The sequence below is a fragment of the Fistularia commersonii genome, chromosome 7 (assembly GCF_037954325.1).
Source record: "Fistularia commersonii isolate RoL2024-O1a breed Wild chromosome 7, RoL_Fcom_v1.0, whole genome shotgun sequence".
NCBI classification, from domain to species: Eukaryota; Metazoa; Chordata; class Actinopteri; order Syngnathiformes; family Fistulariidae; genus Fistularia; species Fistularia commersonii.
Genome location: NC_141290.1, coordinates 19,883,523 through 19,905,268, shown reverse-complemented (window position 1 = coordinate 19,905,268; position 21,746 = coordinate 19,883,523). Strand labels below are relative to the sequence as shown.

The following is a 21,746-nucleotide window of genomic DNA, read 5'->3' as shown; positions in this document are numbered from 1 at the left end:
GCCGATGCGACATCCCTGTAGACCGTTCTTTAGGCACCGTTTCAAAGACAAAACAAAGGGGCGTACGATGACTTGTAGGCTCAGTAGGACAGTAAGGAGGGAGAGAATGCTCTATACAGGTTAGGGAAAGAGAGAGATAATGATGGAAAGGATGTGCAACAGGTCCGGGTGATTACGGACAGAGAGGGAAAGGTATTGACAGATGCTAGAGGAATGATAGGAAGATGAAGAGCTGATGAATGTGGAAAATGAAAGAGAGGCAAGAGTAATAGAGGTGACTATAGTAGACCATGAAGTAGCAGAGATTAGTAAAAGTGAAGTGAGGAAGGCATTGAAGAGGATGAAGAGTGGGAAAGCAGTTGGTCCTGATGATATACCTGTGGAGGTGTGGAAGTGTCTAGGAGAGGCAACGGTAGAGTTTCTGACTAAATTATTCAACAGGACGTAGAGAGTGAGAAGATGCCTGAAGAATGAAGACAAAATTGGATGGGGCCTATTTTTAAGAAGAAGGGAGATGTGCAGAATTGCCACAACTACAGAGGGATAAAGTTGATGAGCCATACAATGAAGTTATGGGAAAGACTAGTGGAAACTAGACTGAGAGCAGAAGTCAGCATTTATGAACATTAGTATGTTTCAATCTCTAGAAAGAGAATCTATTTGCTTTGAGAATGCTAATAGAGAAATATAGAGAAGGCCAGAGGGAGCTGCATTGTGTTTTTGTAGACCTAGAAAAAGCATATGACAGGGTTCCAAGAGAGGAGCTCTGGTATTGCATGAGGAAGTCTGAAGAAAAGTATGTTAGACGGGTGCAGGACATGTATGTTAGCTGTGAGACAGTGGCGCAGTGTGCTGTAGGGGTAACAGAGAAGTTCAAGGTGGGGGTGGCACTCCATCAGGGATCAGCTCTGAGCCCCTTTGTGTTCGCAGCGCCGATGGACAGGCTGACAGATGAGGTTAAACAGGCATCTCCACGGACCATGATGTTTGCAGATTACATTGCAATCTGCAGTGAGAGCAGAGAACAGGTTGAGGAAAATCTAGAGAGGTGGAGGTATGCTCTGGGAAGGAGAGGAACGAAAGTTGGTCGCAGCAAGACAGAGTAAATGTGAGTGAATGAGAGGAACCCGGGTGGAATGGTAAGGATACAGGGAGTGGAGATCAAGAAGTTGGAGGATTTCAGGTACTTGGGGTCAACACTCCAGAGCAACGGAGAGTGTGGAAAAGAGGTGAAGAGACGGGTTCAAGCAGATTGGAATGGGTGGAGAAAAGTGTCAAGGGTACTATGTGATAGAAGACTATTGGCCAGAATAAAAAGAAAGGTTTAAAGGACAGTGGTGAGACCAGCAATGCTGTATGGCTTAGAAACTGTTACAATGACCAAAAGACAGCAGGCAGAACTAGAGGTTGCAGAGATGAAGATGCTGTGGTTCTCTTTGGGAGTGACCAGGATGGATAGGATCAGGAATGAATCTATCAGAGGAACAGCGCATGTTAGATGTTTTGGAGAGGTCAGAGAAGCCAGACTGAGATGGTTCGGCCATGTACAAAGGAGGGACAGTAAATATATTGGTAGACGGATGCTGGAATTGGAGCTGCCAGGCAGGAGGTCTAGAGGAAGACCAAAGAGAAGATTTATTGACATAATGAGAGAGGATATGAAGTTATTTGGTGTGAGAGAGGAGGATACAGAGAATAGGGTTAGATGGAGAAAGTTGATTCGCCGTGGCGACCCCTGAAGGGAAAAGACAAAAGAAGAAGAAGAAGATGGAGGAGTTATCATTTTTATGTATATACTGATACCTACCTGTTAAATAGGATTTCAAGAAATCCTGAACTTTTGCTTTGATGCCACTAAAATATTCAAGTCTCTGCTGTGTGTTTTGATGGTTAATGCAGTCAGATGCAGCAATGAGATCTAACAACACATGCACACCGGGAGCACTATGATACTTCTTGTTTGTTTGTTTGTTTGTTTGTTTGTTTGTTTGTTGTTTGATGCTTTATGTTGTTTGATGTTGACCAGTGCTGTTTCTGTGCTGTGATGTACTCTAAACACTTAAATCTACCTCAACAGACCATTGAAAAGCTTTGTGTGCCACTGATATCAAAGTTTCAAGTCAAAGCCCGTGTTTGTTTTGCCAAACTCATACATTCAAAGCTTTCAAAAATGAAATACACTGTCATGATTCTAGAAAACTCGAGTGAGTTATCATGTACGTCCGTGCAGTCCATCAGCCGGTCATGGTGATGCAGGCACAGCAGCTGTCCTATTCATGTCCTCTTACATTCATCAAACTAACCTAGTTGCAGGTATTCACATTTTTTTGTAGTGCTTTACTGTGTTGCTAAAAGTGAGTCAAGTTTCGACTCAAGTCTCAAGTCTTTAAGTTCAAACCTAATGGCTGATGGAATGGCTTTTGAGTTTTAACCCATTGCTTTTATATTCTTTAGGATGGGATGATTTTTTTTTTCACTATTCTAGATTTGAGGACAGTGTAAAGTCTTTCATGTAGGAGAGAACGCACGAGTCATCGACATGAGAGTCAATCTGAGGCTGCAGCAAGTTGTATGTTGGAAATACAACCCTAATCTGATGTGTCTGATGTTTCCTCAAAGACACGATGGAGTGTGAGAGCAGATTTTTGTGTGTGTGGGGGAGAGGAGGGAGCATGTGCGCCTGTGTGTACAAAAGTGTAAACAGTCATCAGTGTGTGTCGCTGATGAGGGGCTGACAGGAAGGGCGTGTGTTTTTGCCTTCTTTCATCAGGAAGTGAAGGATTTAGTTGGAGAAAACAGCAAACACTCATTTCTACATCCAAAGCTCTTTGATGTGTTTGGACCTTCAGGGAAGAAGATTCTCCATCAAGCTCATCAACTGTAGACGTTCCTCAGAACCAACCCACACGGGAAATTAACAATGGCAAAGACGATCCTCATAACAGCAGATTTATTCGGAGATAAATGCCCAAGTTCCAGGTCGTGGTCTCACCGTCACACACCTGGCGGGCTGAGGGGTGGGGCTTCAGCAGGCACGAGCAGGTAAACCCTCATCTGTTTCATTCTTCAGCTTTATTCAGACAGCAACTTGGAGGAGAAGCACAACAGCTGATGGTGAGATGAACTTCAGCGTCCTCGAGCTCAGAGGGTATTTATACAAAGAAAAAAAAAATGCAGGTTTAAGCAGAAGCCTAAAAAATGTATTGATAATGAAGATAGCATTGCAAAATGTCATAATAATAATGAAGATACATAATAATTATTTAAAAAAAAACTAAACTCATAATAAAGTTACATGAATTTAAAAAATGTCTGCAAAAATATGTTTGGTAACTACCCTAATGTCTTGACAATTAGAAAAGATGCATAGAAAGCAGGAAGTCAAATTGTTAAAACAAATGTTTTGCATAATTCTTAAAAACGGAGGACAAATTTTAACCACCAGCCATTTTATTTTTCAAGGGTCACATTTATCTTATCAACCACAACCTGAAAGGTTTAAAAATATCTGCATAATATGTTGAGATTATTAATATAATTTGCTGGAAAATTACTTACAATCGGACGCTTCCGATGGCATTTATTGCATCTATTGTCCATTTATTGTCCTCTATTGTAAGTCGCTTTGGATAAAAGCGTCTGCCAAATGCAATGTAATGTAATGTAATCTTAGATAGATCTGATGAATCGCTGATATCTGCATCAAATGGCATAACTGAACATGCATATGTTTGCATGTGTAAGTCAAAAAATCCTCTTTAATTTTACAGCCTTAGTTGAAATGGATTTAGATATGCGGATTCTAACAAAGTCAATTCTGCCGTGGACCGTTTGATCAGCTGTGAGAGATTATGCTTGTTTGACTTCAGATAAAAACATCTAAAAAATGTCAGTGCGTAGATTTGTGTGGTTCGGACACTAGTTTTGTAGAGGAAACAAAACAGAAGTGATTAAAATGCAACAACTTGATCTAAATAACATAGAAAGGAATTATCTCTTATGAGCAAACCAATATATCCAATGATTTATACCCAAACTGGTAAGATACAAAATAAGAATGAGATTTTCCACGCGTCTTTATTCACTGCAGCGACATGAAGCTGTAGAAGGTCCCCCGTTGCGACCACATGATGAGTCTCTCTCCGTCCTTCATCGACCAGCACCCGTCTTACTCCTGCAGCGTCCGGACGTCCGCCATGTCTCCCCCTGCAGGTCACAGCGGGGACAACGCCGTCTCCCACCTGCAACCTCCGGACGTGCGCTTCTTCTTCTGCCCGCCCGGCGTGGAGCCGCTGTACGCAGGGCCCCTGAGGCGCTCGGGTCCCGGCCTGCTGCCCTGCATCGTCCCCTTCCACCCCCACGCTCGCTTCTACGAGTGTCCGCTGGAACCGGCGTTTATCCAGAAGAGGAATGAGCGTGAGCGTCAGCGGGTCAAGTGCGTGAACCAGGGTTACGCCAAGCTGAGGGACCACCTTCCGGGACACAGCGGCGACAAGAGGCTCAGCAAGGTGGAGACGCTCCGCGCCGCCATCCGCTACATCAAATACCTGCAGGGGCTGGTGGAGCCAGGTGGGGGGCGCTCGGAGTCAGGCGCCCGAAACGGGGCGATGGAGAGCTGACAAATATCGCTTCCAATCTTGGAGTATAATAAGCAAGCGACCAACAGGGGGCAGCAACGCAATATCTGTTTGTATTGGATCAAATACTTACTGGTTTAATAGTGTCTCGGTGAGTTCCCTGACATGATCATAAAATCAGCCAACATTGGAACAAGTCAACTGGGAAATTACTGAAGTGAAAGAACAGAGCCTTTAATAAAATGGACGGAATATAAGAAATTATCTGATGGTCAAAATAAACATTTTTGTGTAGATCATCAAAATTATTACGAGTGAAATTGATAAACTAATAAAAAAAAATTAAATAAAAAAAATAATTGAATGACATTACTTACTTTAATTGAAATTTGGGAAAAAGTTAAAGATAAGCCAAAATTAAGAAATTATCTGATGGTCAAACAAAACATTTTTGTGTAGATCATCAAAATAATTACGAGTGAAATTGATAAACTAATAAAAAAAAATGAAATAAAAAAATGGAATGACATTACTTACTTTAATTGAAATTTGGGAAAAAGTTAAAGATAAGCCAAAATTAAGAAATTATCTGATGGTCAAACAAAACATTTTTGTGTAGATCATCAAAATAATTACGAGTGAAATTGATAAACTAATAAAAAAAAATGAAATAAAAAAAAATTGAATGAACTTACTTACTTTAATTGAAATTTGGGAAAAAGTTAAAGATAAGCCAAAATTAAGAAATTATCTGATGGTCAAACAAAACATTTTTGTGTAGATCATCAAAATAATTACGAGTGAAATTGATAAACTAATAAAAAAAAATGAAATAAAAAAAATAATTGAATGACATTACTTACTTTAATTGAAATTTGGGAAAAAGTTAAAGATAAGCTTAAAAATGTACTGACCTACATATCAGACAAAGATTAAGGAAAAAGTTAGCAAAATAAAAATGTAATTAATCAGCAAAATATACTGAAAAGAATGTAATGGGTTTTTTTTTCTGAAAATGGCCAAGATTATTTATGAACTATAGTTGAAATTGCACATTTAAAGGCACAAATGCGATGTGACATATTCCTAGGGTTTAAGCTGAAGTCAAATGAAATGTGTTCATGTTATTTATTAGTTATTTATGAAACAGGGAGATAATGTATGAGGTTCCAGCAGGAGCTCTGGAATTGTTAATCTGAAATGATGGTGAATAATAATCTTTAACCTGGAATGCCGGAGAATATTCAGTTGTATGAATAAACAAAAACAGATTATTGATTTCGGTTTAACACCTTCTTCCTTTATTTTGTTTTCTCTTAAAAGTTCCCTTTTTATTTATAACACTTAACAATTTTAGTTACTTTATGAAGTTTCAAATCACTTAATATTATTATACAAGAGCTGGCACGGTAGCGCAATAGTTAACGCTTCTGCCTCACAGCACAAAGAACCCTGGTTTGGTTCCCAGGGAGCTCTTTTCTGTGTGAAGTTTGCATGTTTCCTCCAGGTTCTCCAGCTTTACTCCCACAGTCCAAAATTAATAAGGTTAATTGGAAAAAAATGGGGAAATCGCTCAATTGTGCCAATGAGACAGCAAATGTCTTTTTGCTGCGATGAGGGATAGGCTGCAATATCCCAGCAACACTAAGTGTAGGATAGTGAATGAATGACTGAATCAACAGTACAAAAGAGGTGCACAGTACTGTTTTTGCTGAGGTGCGTTTATTTGACACATCAGTAATCAGAAGGCTGGCTCGCCTCTGCTAAACTTTTTCCAACGCGAATCAATTGATGATGTTCGCTCATCCATCTCTGCAGCTAGAGGGGGAAAATCACAGCAGTATATTTTAGTAAAACTAAGTTCAGGAGGCGCAGGAGCAATAAGGTCCCTGGTTTGATTCTGACTGGGGGCCTTTGTGTTTCGGAGTTTGCATATTCCTGCCATGTCTGCCTGGGTTTCCTCCCACAGTCCAAAAAAATGCAGACGTTCAACTGAAGACTTTAAATTGCCCAGATGAATGACAGTACAGTGTGAATGGTGCATGCCTCTATATGAGGCCCTGTGATTGGCTGGCGACTGTTCGGCTATACCCTACCTCTAGCCCAATGACAGCTGGGATAGGCTCCAGCATTCCCAGGCCCCTGAGTGCAGGACAAGTGGCTTAGACAATGAATGAATAAGTTTGGAAGGGGCGAAGAGGAAATACCACATGGAATAGAGAAGAAAAACATCAAAGCAGTGATTCGAATTGCATAGAATCAGTAAATGACTGATCTGGAGGTGTGTGGGTGGGTGGATCACCATTATAACAAAAAAAGAACATGAGCTTCTGTAGGAAAAATAACAAGTCAACATTTCAACATTAAATACGGATGTATTTATTATTTCATTGTGAACAGAAAAGCAGATTAAGTTACCAACGAATCAGACGACACTTTAGAAAAATAAAAACACTTTCTCATTACATTTTTTTTCTACAGGGATTTTTCACTAATTTAAATTAAACTGCTCTTTTTGCTTAATTCAACAAAAATCAAACATGTTATTCATCTTGACATCAGGAGCCACGTACTGGCCTCTTGTGTGTATAAAATTATACATTGAAACAAAAAGTGATCCATCGGTATGTCTATTGTCAACTGGGTGAGAAACCATTGAAGTGTCTAAGACACCCATAAGAAACTATTCCTCTGCCACTTCTGGCAATTAAACATGCAGCTTCCTCCTACCGAATGAACAAGAAGGTACTGCCTGTGGATGGGGGCTGATTCTAATTATCATCCATTTTAGATTACATATAACATACGGAGGAAGGAAGGAAATAAAATGTATGAGAAGTCGAACAAATTTAAACTGGGCCTTGTTCTTATTCTATTTGACCAAATTGAATGTCTGTCACACTTTTTTATGAGAGTTAAAAACATGCGCTTTGAGCCTGGTTATACTTTACAGAACTTGTCCAAATTTTAAGACGAGTCACCCCCCATCCCCCCACCATGCTAAAGATTTTCCTGGTGTCCAGATTAATTTCCACAAAGAATTACATTTCGCACTTGCTATCCCATTCTGTTTTAGTTGAGTAGATGCTCCTGGTCTTGGATCAGAAAGGTGTTGATCTCAAGTTATTCCATCCTCAATGCTGGTTTATATCACTTGTACAATCTAAGATGTTATTTTTTAACAATGCTTTTAAGTGAACTAATGTTAACACAAGCTGACTGATCAATAAATGCTAATTTCCAAGTTTCTTTTTCCTTTAGTGTTGTACATCAAACACATTGCTTTTACAATCTGTATTACATTCTAATTGGGCTGAGAGGCAAAGAGGAGAAAGTGCTAAATTGAGTGCTGGGGATTTTCTGACCTGAGAGGCTCTATCTCCTGAAGTTAATCAGGATCTGCGTCTGATTATACATTTGCTTGTCAAAACGTCACAAGATTAGTCATGGTCAGTGATTGATCAGAAGTCTTGAATGAGATGTGATCAGGTTGATACAGAAAAAGTTTTGGGGTGACTGAATTAACAGAGGAGTAAATATATAAACTGAACACTCTCACCACAGTAAGCGCAAGCTTCCGTCCCTTTGTCTTTTCAAAACTATAGTCCATTAGTCTCAAGTGCCTGATAAATAACGCTGCAAACAAAGTTTCAGCTTCATCTGACTGCAGGCTGATAAGACAGACTGGCACATTAGTATTGGACTGATTCATTTGATAACCGATCAGAATCAATGATCTTGAGTCCGAGTCAAAGGCCTCTAAAACTGCAGGTAATAATCTTGAAAATCTTCAGTTTAGAAGCCTTTTTTCTGCTAATAGCGACATCTTGCAGATGTAAACTAAAGTGTGGATTCATTAAATGAGAAGAGTTTTAATCCTATTACCTGGCACTGATCACTGGCAGAATACTAACAGTAATGCATTGAGTCTCATTGATTAGGTGGAGCATTTTCTCTTTACATCAATGAATTTTACATGAATTCATGCAAATGTAAATCCAGCAGGTTCCAATGAGCCAGTTCCATTTGTAGGACTTACACACTTGCACATATTCTTTGGCTTCGGGGGAAGTTGGGGGCTGCTCTTTGCCTAATAGTCTGCTGTTTTTACTAAAAAAAAGAGAAAAGATTTCAAACTTTGGAAATTCAAAGCTAACACTGACTCAAACAGGAATCTGCTGCTGAAACAAGTTGTCAAACACATTCACCAGTAACCAGGGCCAGTGATCCCCCTTGTGACCTCAACTTAAAAACTTTAAACTTTATTTGTACAATTGAATACATTACTGTATGAAAATATGAAATATGGATAATCAATTGATTATTGATACAATGTCCTTAAGCCTGATTTCGGGAAAATAAAATCTGCTGGCTTATTGAAAATTGATGATGTACATTTCAGTGAGGTGATGAAACGGTTTCAAGGTAAGAATAGCTGGAGAAGTGTCGGGGTAATGTGTGATAACAGGGTACCAGCAAGAAATGAAAGGTAAACAAGACAGAGCTGAGACCAACAATGTAAGGTTTAGAGACAGGTGCACTGAGGAAAAGACGGGAAGCAGAGCTGGAGATAACAAAAGATGAAGAAGTTGAGGTTCTCTTTGGGAGTGCCGAGGATAATTAGGATCAGGAATGACTCAATCGGAGGGACAGCGCATGTTTGATGTTTTTGAGAGGTCAGAGAAGCCAGACTGAGGTGGTTCGGTCATGCGCAAAGGAGGGATAATCAATATATCGGTAGAAGGATGCTGGGGTTGGAACTGTCAAACAGGAGGACGGCCAAAGATAATATTTATGGATGTAGTGAGAGGACATGAAGTTTGGTGTGTGAGTGACGGGAAGATGGAAAATTGGATTAGATGGAGGAGGTTGATTCACTGTGGCAATCCCTGAAGGGAAAACTCAAAAGGAAAAGTATAATCACTGAGTTTCATCACAGACTTCGGTGCATTCTTTAATCAGGATTTCTGTGTGTTTAAAAGAACTTTGTGTAAAGGTTCAAATACTTAGGCTGAATAATACACTTAACACCGCCCCTCACAATTTACATACTTTTGTGGAAAATTAATAGCAGTACTGGAATTTCAAACCTTAAGAACGCTGACAGAGTGCAACTGCAGCTGAAGACTTTAGATGATGAGATCTTGTTCTCGAGTGCTTTAGTGAAAACAGCCGCACATTTGTGTGTTGTGTGCTTAAGTCATGAAAGCCGAATTTAGAAACATAAGGCAAAAAAAATAGAGAACTCTGTCTCTGATCTGAGTGGCAACCTTTGACCTTTACGGCTCCATCTGCACACAGATGGACACCAGTCCTTGGATCACCCTGAATTCTGACAATTAGGGGAACCACGCAACTGGGGCAACATCCAGCCTGCCGCTGTGCCGTCCCCACAGTTCCATCACAAGCTCCTCAGACATCATGCACAGCGAGCGGTCTGAGGCGATGGAACATCAGGCTGCGGTGTTCCGGGAGCAAGCAGTAGGAGATGCTAAGCTCCACTTCTTTGCATCTCCGCAGGAAGCGACACCGATCCCTGGCAAATTCCTCCCACGGGCCGCGACGATCCTCCTCCTCTTCGCCACAACTTGCAAAGAACTCCTCCACCTCATCGCAAAAGCGAACCTACAGGAAGCAGGAGAAAAAAACGTTGTTTTTGTGTTGGTACAATCGCAATCTTTTATCATTAAAATATTTAAAAATATAACTTTATGGCAACAACTTTATCACAACCACCATATATAAACCAGGATACAAAGATTCTTTATTACATTTACTCAAGACTGTGAGCTTAAGTAGTTTCCGCAGAGCCCAGATACTTAGGAAAAAAACCCTTTAGTAATCACTGGAGTCACTGGGGGGGGGGCACATAGCTACAATTACAATTCAAAATTTGTCCACAAATATAAACAACCGCCTCTCCTCCCCTTTGATGGCCTGTAATAGATGTCAAATTGAAAGTTTTTGCTTCTGATTGTCAATCCATGCTGAGCACCCTTTTGGAATGACGAAAGACATTTAACTCAACTTAACGGTCGCCCAACAGATTTTAATTAGACTCAGTCAATAATCATGCGTTATTGCACACTAGAACTAATGTTCTAAATGACTTCACATCCGAGTAACAGCTATTACATGTCCGTACAGTAACTGCTAGTTTCATCACATGGTATAACACGTCAAAATTTGAAATTTATAACTTCCTGCTTCACGCCCTGTCGAGACCATTTTAAAACAGAAGCTGATCTGGTGCTGACTTAATACCAAATCAATAGCTGTAAAAAGACAAACTATCACTGTTATTTTTTTCTTTACCGACTATTTCAAGGCCACAAAAAATATCCTGTTAGTATATGGATGCAGACACTGCAAAATAAAAGGAAAACTCAAACTTTCCATAAATTAAAATGCAAATCAACCTCACTGGGTTTGTCTTGAAAAGGAGTTTGAGTTAAGTCAGAGGCAGGAGTAATGGCCGAGTCACTATAGGTGGAGATGATGTCAAATGAAAATTATATCTAGAAAGATTTTTTTGTCAGAATGAAAGAGAAAGTACAAAACAATTCAGTTAAGTGGCATTCCTATCTACTGTTGCTAGCCTGAGAATGAACAGGTTTGTTGAGTCAGGCAGCCAGAGTGCTTGCAACTAACAGTTATCATAAAATGGTTGACTCTGAACAGTCAAGGAAAAAGTACGCTTACTGATTTTCTTATTTGTGTTTCCGAATGTTCAGTGTTAGCCAAAGGGTCTCATGAGAGGTACCTCATCTCAAAAACGACTGAAAAAGATGTTGTGTAAGGAGCTGTGGCTTCATTTACCTTCAGAAAAACATAACAGAGAGCGCTTGAACATTTATATAGTGGTACGTATTTGTTTTACAACCAGTGATACTTAGTTAAACATTAAAAAAATAGGCCACATGATTTTGATAGGTCCTCTGACTATATGTGCTGCCTAGACGAGGGGCAAAGGTCTCTTACTCACAGCAGGAAACATGGAAGGATATTTGTCACTGTTCTGAGAAAAGCTAACGCTAACAGAGTCAATGGCATTGACTGGAAAAATGGAACCAACGACTACAAATAGGTTTTACTTAGGTTATATCTTGGGTTGTTTGTGGACCTATGACTCTAAGTAACGTGACAATTGGGACAGCAGATCATTCATTTAATGGTAACAGCCTGCGCTGGCAGAGCCCAAACATCAGATACTGGCTTCAAGGTCAAACACTCACTGACCTTTTTGCTTGAGTTACTGCTCTGGCTGCAGGAGGTGAAAGGTTCACCGAAACCACTTTCAAGTCTCTCCTCAGCTTCGTCCTTTCTATATCGAGGAGGAGATGCTGGGTTATGACAGGGGGAGCGAGGAGCTGCCTTTTTGGGCCTGGGCCGGGATTGATGTTTAGACTCAACCGGCTGCTGAGTCCTGACCAGAGCCTGGAAGTTCAAGAGACTGTAGGGGTCAGAGGAACTGAAGAGGCTCAACTGACGTAGGCTCTCCGCTTCATCCACCTCGCTGGCTGATGCCGAGTCGTCCCAAGTGTCACTGCCTGATGGTGGCGAGGAGGAGAGCGCCGCTGGGGAAGCAAACCCAGAAAGAAGAGGGGAGGGGAGGTCGGGGGAGGACAAGGGGGTAGACTGAGTGGAGGAAGGAGGACTGGTAGCAGGGATGCTTCGGACTGGTGTTCTTCCGGTGAACTGTCGGGCCGTGAAGTTGCGCGGATCATACGGGTCGCCGCTTTCACACAAGATGCTCCACAGACGCTCGTTCTCAGAGTCAACCTCACTTTCTGAGTCTGAGGATTCGTCAACCTCATCATCTTCGTCGGAGGAATCTGAAAAATCAGATGAGCCCTCGCTGTCAAAGCCATCATCATCATCCTCATAACTGGACTCTTCATCTGATTGGATGCTGCTGTCATCGTCGCTGCAGGGGCAGCCCATGATGAAGGCAATGGCTTTATTCTGACAATGGAGGGAAGCTAGTGCTGTTCCATCTGCAGGCTGAACTGAGGTCTCTGTCACATCTACCTTTTCTGATGCGAAATCTCCCTCCTCAAAAACCTCCTCCGTGTTCACCATGACAGTGACACAGGTTTCAGTCAGCTCTGCCTCTTGCTGCATCTGCTCTTCAGTGGGGGTCTTCACAAGGGTCAGCTGATTGATCAACTGCTCTTCCTCCAGACTGGAGTAACCATTGTCCAGATCCAGGGTCAGAAGTGTCACATCATTGCAGGCGGCACCTCTTGAGCTGCTCAGGTGGCTACTGATGTTGAGCTGGAGGTCTGGCGTGGACCCCTCTGTGTTCTGGACCATATGAAGGCCTCCATTGTTAGCTGGCTGCTCTTTGTGTGGTGGCAGCCCAGTGTTTTCTCCCAACGTCACCTCCCCACTGCTGCTGGAGACAAAAACATTGCTTGTTTTAGTATCGATAGCTATTGTCTGAACTGCTGGTGGTTGTGGACAGGGGTGGGCTGACACCGTCCTCACTTCAGCCCAAGACCGATATGACAACGAGCCTTTCAAATTGCTTTGGTCGTCTCCCAAGAAGCCGCCCCACCTGGTGGGTTTAACTGCACTGAACTTCATCGTGGGGCCCAACCAATCTGTCCCTCCTGTGGGCTTAATTTCCTGAGATGACACTGAGCTCAGTATGTCATAGCTGAAAACAGTTCTTAGAGAGGAAAAATATCCTATGTGTATTTGGTGATTCATGTCGGTTTCTTCTTTCTCTTGAATTTCGCGCAGAGAGTCAGCGCTCAGCCAGGGGAGAGTGCCACCGACTCTCGGCGGCGGAAGGCCAGCGGGCCCGGGGGGCTGAGTGAGCGGCACGATGTGCGGTTGTAAATAGTCGCTTTCACCATCAAATAAGCTAGTTTTAAAATCGCCATTGAACCAGCGGACATCTGTGTCACACTGGGCCGTAGTCCTGGCACGGCCGGGGAGATATCTCTGCAGGAAGGCCAGCGCGGGCCTCAGCCCGGAGAGCAGGCCGATCCACGAGCTTTCCTGACTGTTAATGCCGGAGGAGGCGACGAGGTGTCGGGTCGTCGAGGCCGAGCACTTCCCGCCGGATAAATGCTGCTGGTCATTGAGATTTCTGAACATTTTTCTTCAGTTCAAAAGTGCAATAGACAATTAAAACAACGATTGCGGTGTCGATTTTCAGTCACTGGCAGTTTGCGTAGCAGCTGTCAAAGCAGATGTGGATGCAGCATCAAAACAAGAAATAGTCCAAGTTTTTTTACCCCGACGAAACCCGGGATGTTTCTCGTGGAAAAGTTACACTGACTTACGAATACATTGACAGCTGTGAGAAAAAGGAAGCCAGGAAATACCATCCGTGAGGCCGGCGAGCTGCGCGGCGGTTCGCTGTGAATGATGGTTGGACTTCTGTCTTGTGTTGGCGAAGACATGAACAGAGCAGGAATTCAAGCAACGGTAAAACACACTTGATTCACGGCGAAAGAAATAACCCGAGTTTTGCGATGAAATAAGAGCCATTTTCCCCTCCGGGTGCTTATCTCCAAAAGGCGGCGGCTGAGAGGCTCCCTCGTTCTGCGGCTAGCCGCGGGCGTTAGCACGTTACCAGCTAGCTCAACGGTTGACGGCTGGTTGACCGGGAAGTCACCAAAATCCAAAATATTCCGACCAAAGATATCCGATTGGATTCGATGTCAACTCCAAATCGTGATTTGAAAAGCTCGGATCAATATTGTCACTGTATTCCTTTCAAAGTGAGTAAAATTCAACCGCTGTGTCGCTTCCGTCGGATTTCATCAGAAACATCAGGGACCGTCTGCAAATTTCCGTCCACCTCCTGGTGTAAAATTCAGTGTAAGGGAGCGTCACTGTGTTACTGAACTCGAGGCAGCAGGTTTTCGGGGCGTTCCTGTTACATAACAAGCGCCTGCAGAATTGCGCGTCCACGTGTCGCATACTGTGCGTTCGTGGTGTGCTCCCTGCAGTTTACATCGACTGGCGAGAGGAAAGCCTACACCTTCTTCAGCTGACACCCGTGTTTGTAACCACGTCACGCTAAGGCATAGTTCACTCGTGCAGGGGACACATTTATACATTTGATGATATACAAGCAATACCTTTATAAATTTGTAGTTCATTGTCATTCGTGTGAAATGGATATTGAAAAATAAATTGATAACACAATGTTTAAATGAACAGAAGGAATAGAAGTGTGACAGAATAATTTTTGCTTGTTTATTGTTATAATACATACATTGATAAAAATAGAAATATGAATCATCATAAACTGACTACTACAGACAGAACAGGGGCTGCAGCTGAAATGCAACCAATTAGCTAATACTGGTGCGTTTATAGAATTTTTTCGATAACGCGCCCTGTCCCTGTAACTGTAAACCAGTAAATAAATAAAGTAATACACTCCCGATCACAGGAACACATACATCTTCTTGCCACGACAAGGCTAGAACCTCTTGAGGAGGAATAAGTAGGCTGGCACAATGAAATAAAACAATCAAAACTGGGAGACAACAATCTTGGAGACTGATGAAAGACAAAAAAGACAATTTAAGAACAGAAGATGAAGTTAGAAGAAAACATGGGTTAAAGAGAATGGAAGGGGAAATGAAAAGAACTCAAGTGGCTTTCAGTTCAAATTTATTTTGTAGTGCAAAAAACATGTTCCAAAATTTAAATTGTGTTAATAAATCAGCATGTTCTTCTTCTGCTGAATCTGAGCGAGGGAGAATGAATCACAATTTCACCCAAGTTAGTATTTACAGTACAAACATCAGTTCACTTTGAACTTACATTCTGTCCCCTGCATGTCTCAAGCGGCGGGCTTGGACACAACTACTATTCATCAGTCCCTCGGCGTGTTGCAGCTCCTTTACTTCTCACACAAAAACGTATTTGCAATTTATTGTATTCTGGAATTGTTAAAGAGGACGTATTCAAATGTGACATGAATATATTTTTCTGCAAAAAACTCACTATAATATCATGGATGAACCATGAGCAGTTGGCTGCAATTTATCAGTGCCAGGGGAGCAGTTAGGGGTTCAGTGTCTTGCTCAACAACACTTCGACACACTAGGAGGAGCTGAGAATGAAACCAGGAATGTTCGGTTCCAAGGACGATCGCTCTACCTCCAGCGCCACGTCGCCCCCTGTAATGTATATTAAACGTATATTATCACCTTATATGATGAGGGAAAATTATACTGTGCATTTTCTTCTACTAAACCACACTTCAATCCAATTCTCTTCCTTTTAGTCAATTTTAGAAATGCCAATGAACAGCCAGCTATCACATATTGATTTGAGTAAAAGGGGACTGATATCTATTATCACCCCATTAAGAGACTTTATCATCTTGACCAGACCACAACTCAAGAGTAAAAGGGGCATGGGGTAATTTATGTGCAGTTGAACTTTTAAGGCTTCAGGGTTCCTTCAAACATCTTCAAAGTATGTTGTGGAATAATTACAATTCACACCTATTTTTTATTAAATATCAAGATAACAATTGTTGAGTATCTTTTTTTTTTTCCTGAGATTTCTCTTTTTAACCAGTTTTCTGGTATTTTCTCCCATTGGTGTGCTGATCAGTTCTGGTCAATATTTCAAATTTTCACCTTCTAAGCAAAATTATTCAATTGATTTTAATTTTTTTCATTTGTTTCTAATTTTAAAGGTAATTTTTTTGTGCAACTTCTCAACATTTTGAAGTTTCTTAGTATATTCTGTGTATGCTCACAATGTGATACGATTGACCATATATTGGAGCATCATATGTGAGTTACAGAAAACTACAATCATTTTTACGTCCCAGGGAAAGAGGTATTTCTTGAATTCTCCAAGCCCAAGTTGAAGCCGAAAACGGCAGGATCGTAAAGTGCTGCACCTTAGTATATCATTATCAGTGAGTAAAATCTCAACTGAGAACACAGGTTACAGACATCATTTTGAAGGGGCGGTGTTTCGCTGCAAACTGCTAGCCAATATGTGGTATTTGTTTGTTTTCCTTCTTTTCAAGTTTCGACTGAAATTTGATTTGTCGTTGCTGTCCTAATTTTTTTGTGCGTAGATGATGAGATAAGCATCTTAAAGACTGTGCTTTGATTCTGGAGACTTTTGATGGCTGTTTGTGCAACTTCAAACGATACACCTGAGTGCCAGCCCGGACAGAGAAGGGGAGTCACAGCTGAGATGCCTCTACAGCTGCGAAACACGGCTGGACACACCCCCCCCCCCCCCCCCTTGATATTTTCTGCATGACTTTAAGTCCTTTTCATGTGCCTCTGGAGTTTGGGTGTGTTTCACTATATGTCGTATACACCCCTCCAAGTGGTAAGCATCACTAGCTGCTGACACGATAGCAGAGTGTGACTAAGAACTTCAATTCAAGTATCGTGATGCATTGCCAATATCACAAAATTTACAGGTAGTACAGGACTGTGGTACTGAGGGTATTGTGGCTACTTTCGGCTGCATCATTTCCAAACATTTGAATAAACCAAACACTTGTGCAAAACCAGTCTTTCTAGACTCAAAAGACTTCACACTGTCAAGGTAAAGTATACCTTTCATCCGCTATCATAACCAATGTTGGACTGGCCAGGGCTGTGTCAGTTCAGTCATAACTTTTACACTGTATACTGATGATTATTGTACAGATGTACCAAATCAATACATTCCCAAGAATTCTGATGATACAGCCTAAATATATGTGAAGAAGCTCAAATACATCACTGTCTCGAGTAGTAGTAGTTGAGTACATTAAAAATAGTGCTTTTGAAATCAACTAATCGAATGTAGTAACACCAGTAAAGTTCCTGATATTATTTAGGATGAAAAAAAACATTCAAATGCTTGGGTGTAATGATAGATCACCTGTTATGCTAGAAATATCATACTGAATTTGTCAGCAAAAAAGGAAACAAAATATTTTACCCTCCACTATCTTCGATCTTTTGAAGCAAGTTTTGTTCTTCCGTGATAAGGAGTGTTTTACGGTACTGTAACACTGTGTGGCATACCTGGTAGTCCACTACTTTGAGCAAAATTTTGATTAACGGATCAGCTTAGATTTGAAAGATCATGGGCCAGTCCCTTGAGAAAATCTATGATTTAGCCTACAGTCACAACATAAATTTTACTTATTTGTAGTGTTTCTATTGTCTTGTTTTCTAATGATGATGCAAATAGTGCTTTTGGGATGCAAGAACATTTTTAAGACCTGACCTGACATTAAAATGCTATCTTACCTTATCTAAGAACAAAGTTTTGGACCCATTTAAACTCAGCAGGTAATAGTTGAGCTTCCATTATTTTAGTTGCACCAGAAAATGGCCAAAAAAAGTCACAAGACATGTGTGAACATTTTTTAAAAAAGAAGAAAAATTTGGAAGAAACAATTAAGAAAATATATTGTAATTTTATTTATACAATTAATCATCAGAATTCTTTGTCAGCAAAGGGAATAGTTCAGATATCTGTTTGAGGAAAAAGAAATTATATGATTTTATTTAATCTCACACAAAGAAAAAAAAGCTTATTATCAAAAAAAAAAACTACACAATTAAGAATTTTATACAGATGACAACATTTTTTGAGCTATCAGAATTATCTCCTTGAATGTCAGATTTATTATTTGTATTTAAATTTCAGACTCTTTCAGACTTTCACTTTCTCTAAACAATTGCTACAATAAATAGTCCTAGTTTTGCGGATGACCATTTTTTTTATCTTTTATTTTTTTTTAATAATTTTAACCCCCAACCTCCAAATCGAAACTACGGCTGCACTTTAAAGATCAGACTTCTCTGAACTCAGAGATGCAGCAGTTATTAGTTGTTTTGTTGCAGGCGTCAACACCAATTTGGACACAGAGGGAAGACTTGGAACAAGGACAGTCAGACTGTTGGCTTCTTGCTGCTACAGCATAGTGTCAGGCCTCCATGGTGGGCAAATCCAGAGAAAAGAAATCAAGCTCATCTTTCACAGCAAGTCGAATTCACACAAATCCAGGCGAGCCACTAAGTAAAGGAAAAAAAACAAAACAACCCCCCCCCCAAAAAAAAATAAATAAAAACAAACAAACAAAAAAAAAAAAAAAACCCAAACGTACAAAATTCGCATATGGAAGAAGAGTGGATCAGATATCAAGGAATGAAACTGACCTGTTTCAGTCGCAAGGCCATGCAGGCTGTTGGGAATCAAAAATAAGCCAGGGCTGCCAGCTGTTAACATGACAACCTTGAAAAATCTTTTCTTGTCCTTAAAACATGACGGAACTCTTCATCCTGGTTGGCGACATCATAATGATCTGAATCTCCAAACTCTTATTTACCTGCTTAGGAAGTCCATCTGAGTTTTGAAAATAATTCCTGGAATTCAATAATGAAACTCCTGGTCCTGGAAAGTCCTTCAAAGTGATCCACAAAAGTGATTTTCCTGATCATTCCAGCAGGAATAGTTCATAAACAGTGAAATTGAGACTATTGATGTGCTTTTTCTTCATTTTTTTCCTGTTATCCTTCCTGTGACGTAAATGTCTTTGTGCATACATTTTCCTGCTGTTCTCACACCCATCTGCCCCGGACTGCAGCTCCTCCTTCACACCGGAGTCATATGTGCAGTAAGTTAGGCAAAAGCCCTTAAAACTAAATGAGCCGAACAACAAAACAGGGTCAAATCTGGACCATATTTAGAGAAAGAAAACAAGCTGAAGTCTTACTTTGTTTAGATAATTGTCACTTTGAAGTCAATTTAAAGACTGTCTTGAAAACTTCAAATCAACTGCCTTCTTATTTCATTAAAACAGTAAGTTAGTGTAACTTCCTAATTGTCTTTAGTCACAAAGACAGTTAGATGTTGACACTTTAACCAGCGTTTCATCTGAGAGTTTAAATTAGGAGTTTAAATTAGGAGTTTAAAGGAGATGAAAGGTTCAAGAAAGTTATTAATTCTATAAGAAATCCAATAAAGAAATCCAGTAAATTAGATGGATCTCAACAGACAGACATGATGTCACTGAAGTGAAACTGCTGCAGCTTCAAAATAAACTCCCTCACACAGAGGGACCATCAGCCACATGGCTTTTACTTTGAAAGGATTTCCCTTTTGTTTCTTCAGTCCTCTGAAGAGAACCACTCCTAACACTCATAAGTCCTCCTCTTTTCTATCGGACTCATCTCACTGGGCGGAGTCAGAGCCAGCACCACCTAGCTGGTGCCAGTCAACCCAGTGCTGACCTGGGACCAACTTCTTTAGAGGGATGAAGGCCTCGCCCAATAGGGTGTTGTCCCAGAAGGCCCCATCACCGAGGACCCTTAGGTGGATCACTCTCTGGTTCAGGTCTCCCTGTGGGATCCGCTCATAGACCAGCTGCAGGACCAAAAACACAAGTAACAGTTCAGGGCTGGACAGTTTACATGAATGTTTACAAATGATTGGGGGATATCTGCCAAAGATTTTTTTTATTCTTTTTTTCTATCGCTGTCATGCACACAGAATATTGGTTTCTTCTATGAAATTCTAATGAATGTTCCCAGGAAAGAGTCCACTTCCCTGTAAGTGACATCAACAAGACCACAGAATGTCTATGAATCCTAACGGTGACCACATTGTACTAGTGTGATCCATGAGTTGACACTGTCATTATCAGCAGCCCCTTTCTGTGAGTGTTAGTGATCAGGGGCAGTAAAAAGCTACATTAGAATCTTGATGTTTTCATTGAGGCAGTTGTTTGAAAGTGTATGACCAAACTAACAGCTAGTTTGGTCATCCAATTTTGAGTGCACCAATAGTTCGCTACAAGCTAAGTGTTGGTTAGCAATGAGCTGAAGGGTGGTTTATAGATAAAAAAGGACACTATGGTTGAAACACATCTTTGTGCTGGCAAATATGTCATTCCAAATAACCCACAAGATCATTTTTTAAAAATGTCTCTCATTAGATGCATAAATATTATTACCATCTCATTGTAGGTGGGGTTACATGTGCGTCGGGCCGCTTTAGTCTTCCTCTTGCTGGTCTTCTGGGGGTCAGGAAGAAGGTAGAGCTTCACATAGGGGTCAGGGTCTGTCCCATCCTGGAGGGGCTGCTGCATGAAATACACAAGCAATGTTCTTCTCACAAAACCAGTTATTGCATTTTTGTTTAAAATGCTTATTGAAAGAGTGGAAAAAAGCAATACAGATGCATGAAAGTATTATGAAATTCACTTTGGGAAAAAGGATGCCGAAATTTGAGAAAATTGAATAAAATAACTTGTCAGTAATTGAAGTGAATGGGATTCTGTTTTTTTAAAGTTATATTTTTGGTATATCAATGTTTTAAAGAAGGACAAAAATTGTAGTTGCATTAAAAAAATACCTTAAGAAAACAGGTAAAATAATAAATTATAATAGAAATAATAAATGTCAGACTTTTTATGCTTATTTTGGCCAATAGAAAATTATCAAATTTGAATTTGAGTCACAATTATTTACTTGCCTCTTTCAGTATCCTGTCACTTGCTGTATTACATGAATGTAATCTAAGAGAAGTTGAGGCTTAGAATTAAGGATTTGTGGCATTTAAAGAAGCCTTATATTAGTAAAAGTGTATATTTTCAGTGTCATATGTGAGCACCACTAACCAGTCCTCGAATGTGCATGACCATGATGAAGAGCTTGTTATTCTTGTAGGAGATGGAAAGTTTGACCTCGCCAAGCTCCTTTCCTGAAGCTGGTGTCCACAAAATATCTGTGATAATTACACATACACACATGCACATGCACACACTTAAATATAGCACTTTCAAGCATAAACCGCATCACTATTACCATTTTAACATAAGGGGAACTGGAGACACTGGCACAACATCTGGGAAAAATTGCTTTTCGGAAAATAAGGCTGACATTTACAGCATATTTAGTCAGAAACATGACTGTAAATGGGGATTCAACACAATGAATGAAAATGCAGGGAATTTGAGAAACATCCTAACTGAAAAACATCTGATAAAGACGAAAAAAAAAAGCCCTAACCTGGTGGTTTGGTGGTTGTAGGTCCTGGTCTCTCATCTCGGGGCAGTGGGTGGAAGAAGGTGTAGACCAGCTCACACTGCAAAGCACACATGGCCACAAGCACACACAATGTTACTGAATCAGATATATAGCACACATACAGCATTTG

At 40.6% G+C, this 21,746-nt stretch overlaps 3 protein-coding genes across 6 annotated transcripts in view; 1 reads left to right on the top strand and 2 right to left on the bottom strand.

Annotated features, from left to right (window-relative positions):
• Positions 1-3,090: 3,090 nt before the first annotated feature.
• On the top strand, positions 3,091-4,733 carry LOC147233037 (achaete-scute homolog 5-like). The gene is made up of 2 exons (XM_086148902.1): positions 3,091-3,114; positions 4,091-4,733. The coding sequence occupies exon 2, from the start codon at positions 4,128-4,130 to the stop codon at positions 4,617-4,619; it is 492 nt and encodes a 163-aa protein (XP_086005028.1). The 5' UTR covers positions 3,091-3,114; positions 4,091-4,127; the 3' UTR covers positions 4,620-4,733.
• A 2,199-nt stretch (positions 4,734-6,932) lies between these two features.
• Positions 6,933-14,391, bottom strand: ppp1r15b (protein phosphatase 1, regulatory subunit 15B). Its single transcript, XM_086150239.1, has 2 exons — positions 11,817-14,391; positions 6,933-10,202 (listed from the first exon to the last, which is right to left on the bottom strand). The coding sequence occupies exons 1-2, from the start codon at positions 13,683-13,685 to the stop codon at positions 9,990-9,992; spliced, it is 2,082 nt and encodes a 693-aa protein (XP_086006365.1). The 5' UTR covers positions 13,686-14,391; the 3' UTR covers positions 6,933-9,989.
• Positions 14,392-15,201: 810 nt separating this feature from the next.
• Positions 15,202-21,746, bottom strand: part of pik3c2b (phosphatidylinositol-4-phosphate 3-kinase, catalytic subunit type 2 beta) — a 46,281-nt gene continuing 39,736 nt past the window's right edge. For 3 of the 4 annotated variants that reach the window (XM_086150236.1, XM_086150235.1, XM_086150237.1), the window contains exons 30-33: positions 21,599-21,674; positions 21,208-21,314; positions 20,542-20,670; positions 15,202-19,952 (exon numbers count right to left, since the gene is read on the bottom strand). In XM_086150236.1, coding sequence (XP_086006362.1) covers positions 19,761-19,952; positions 20,542-20,670; positions 21,208-21,314; positions 21,599-21,674 — 504 coding nt within the window. In that variant the 3' untranslated portion in view covers positions 15,202-19,760. The remainder of the gene's footprint in view (positions 19,953-20,541; positions 20,671-21,207; positions 21,315-21,598; positions 21,675-21,746) is intronic. The other variant, XR_015106421.1, reaches the window with a different exon arrangement.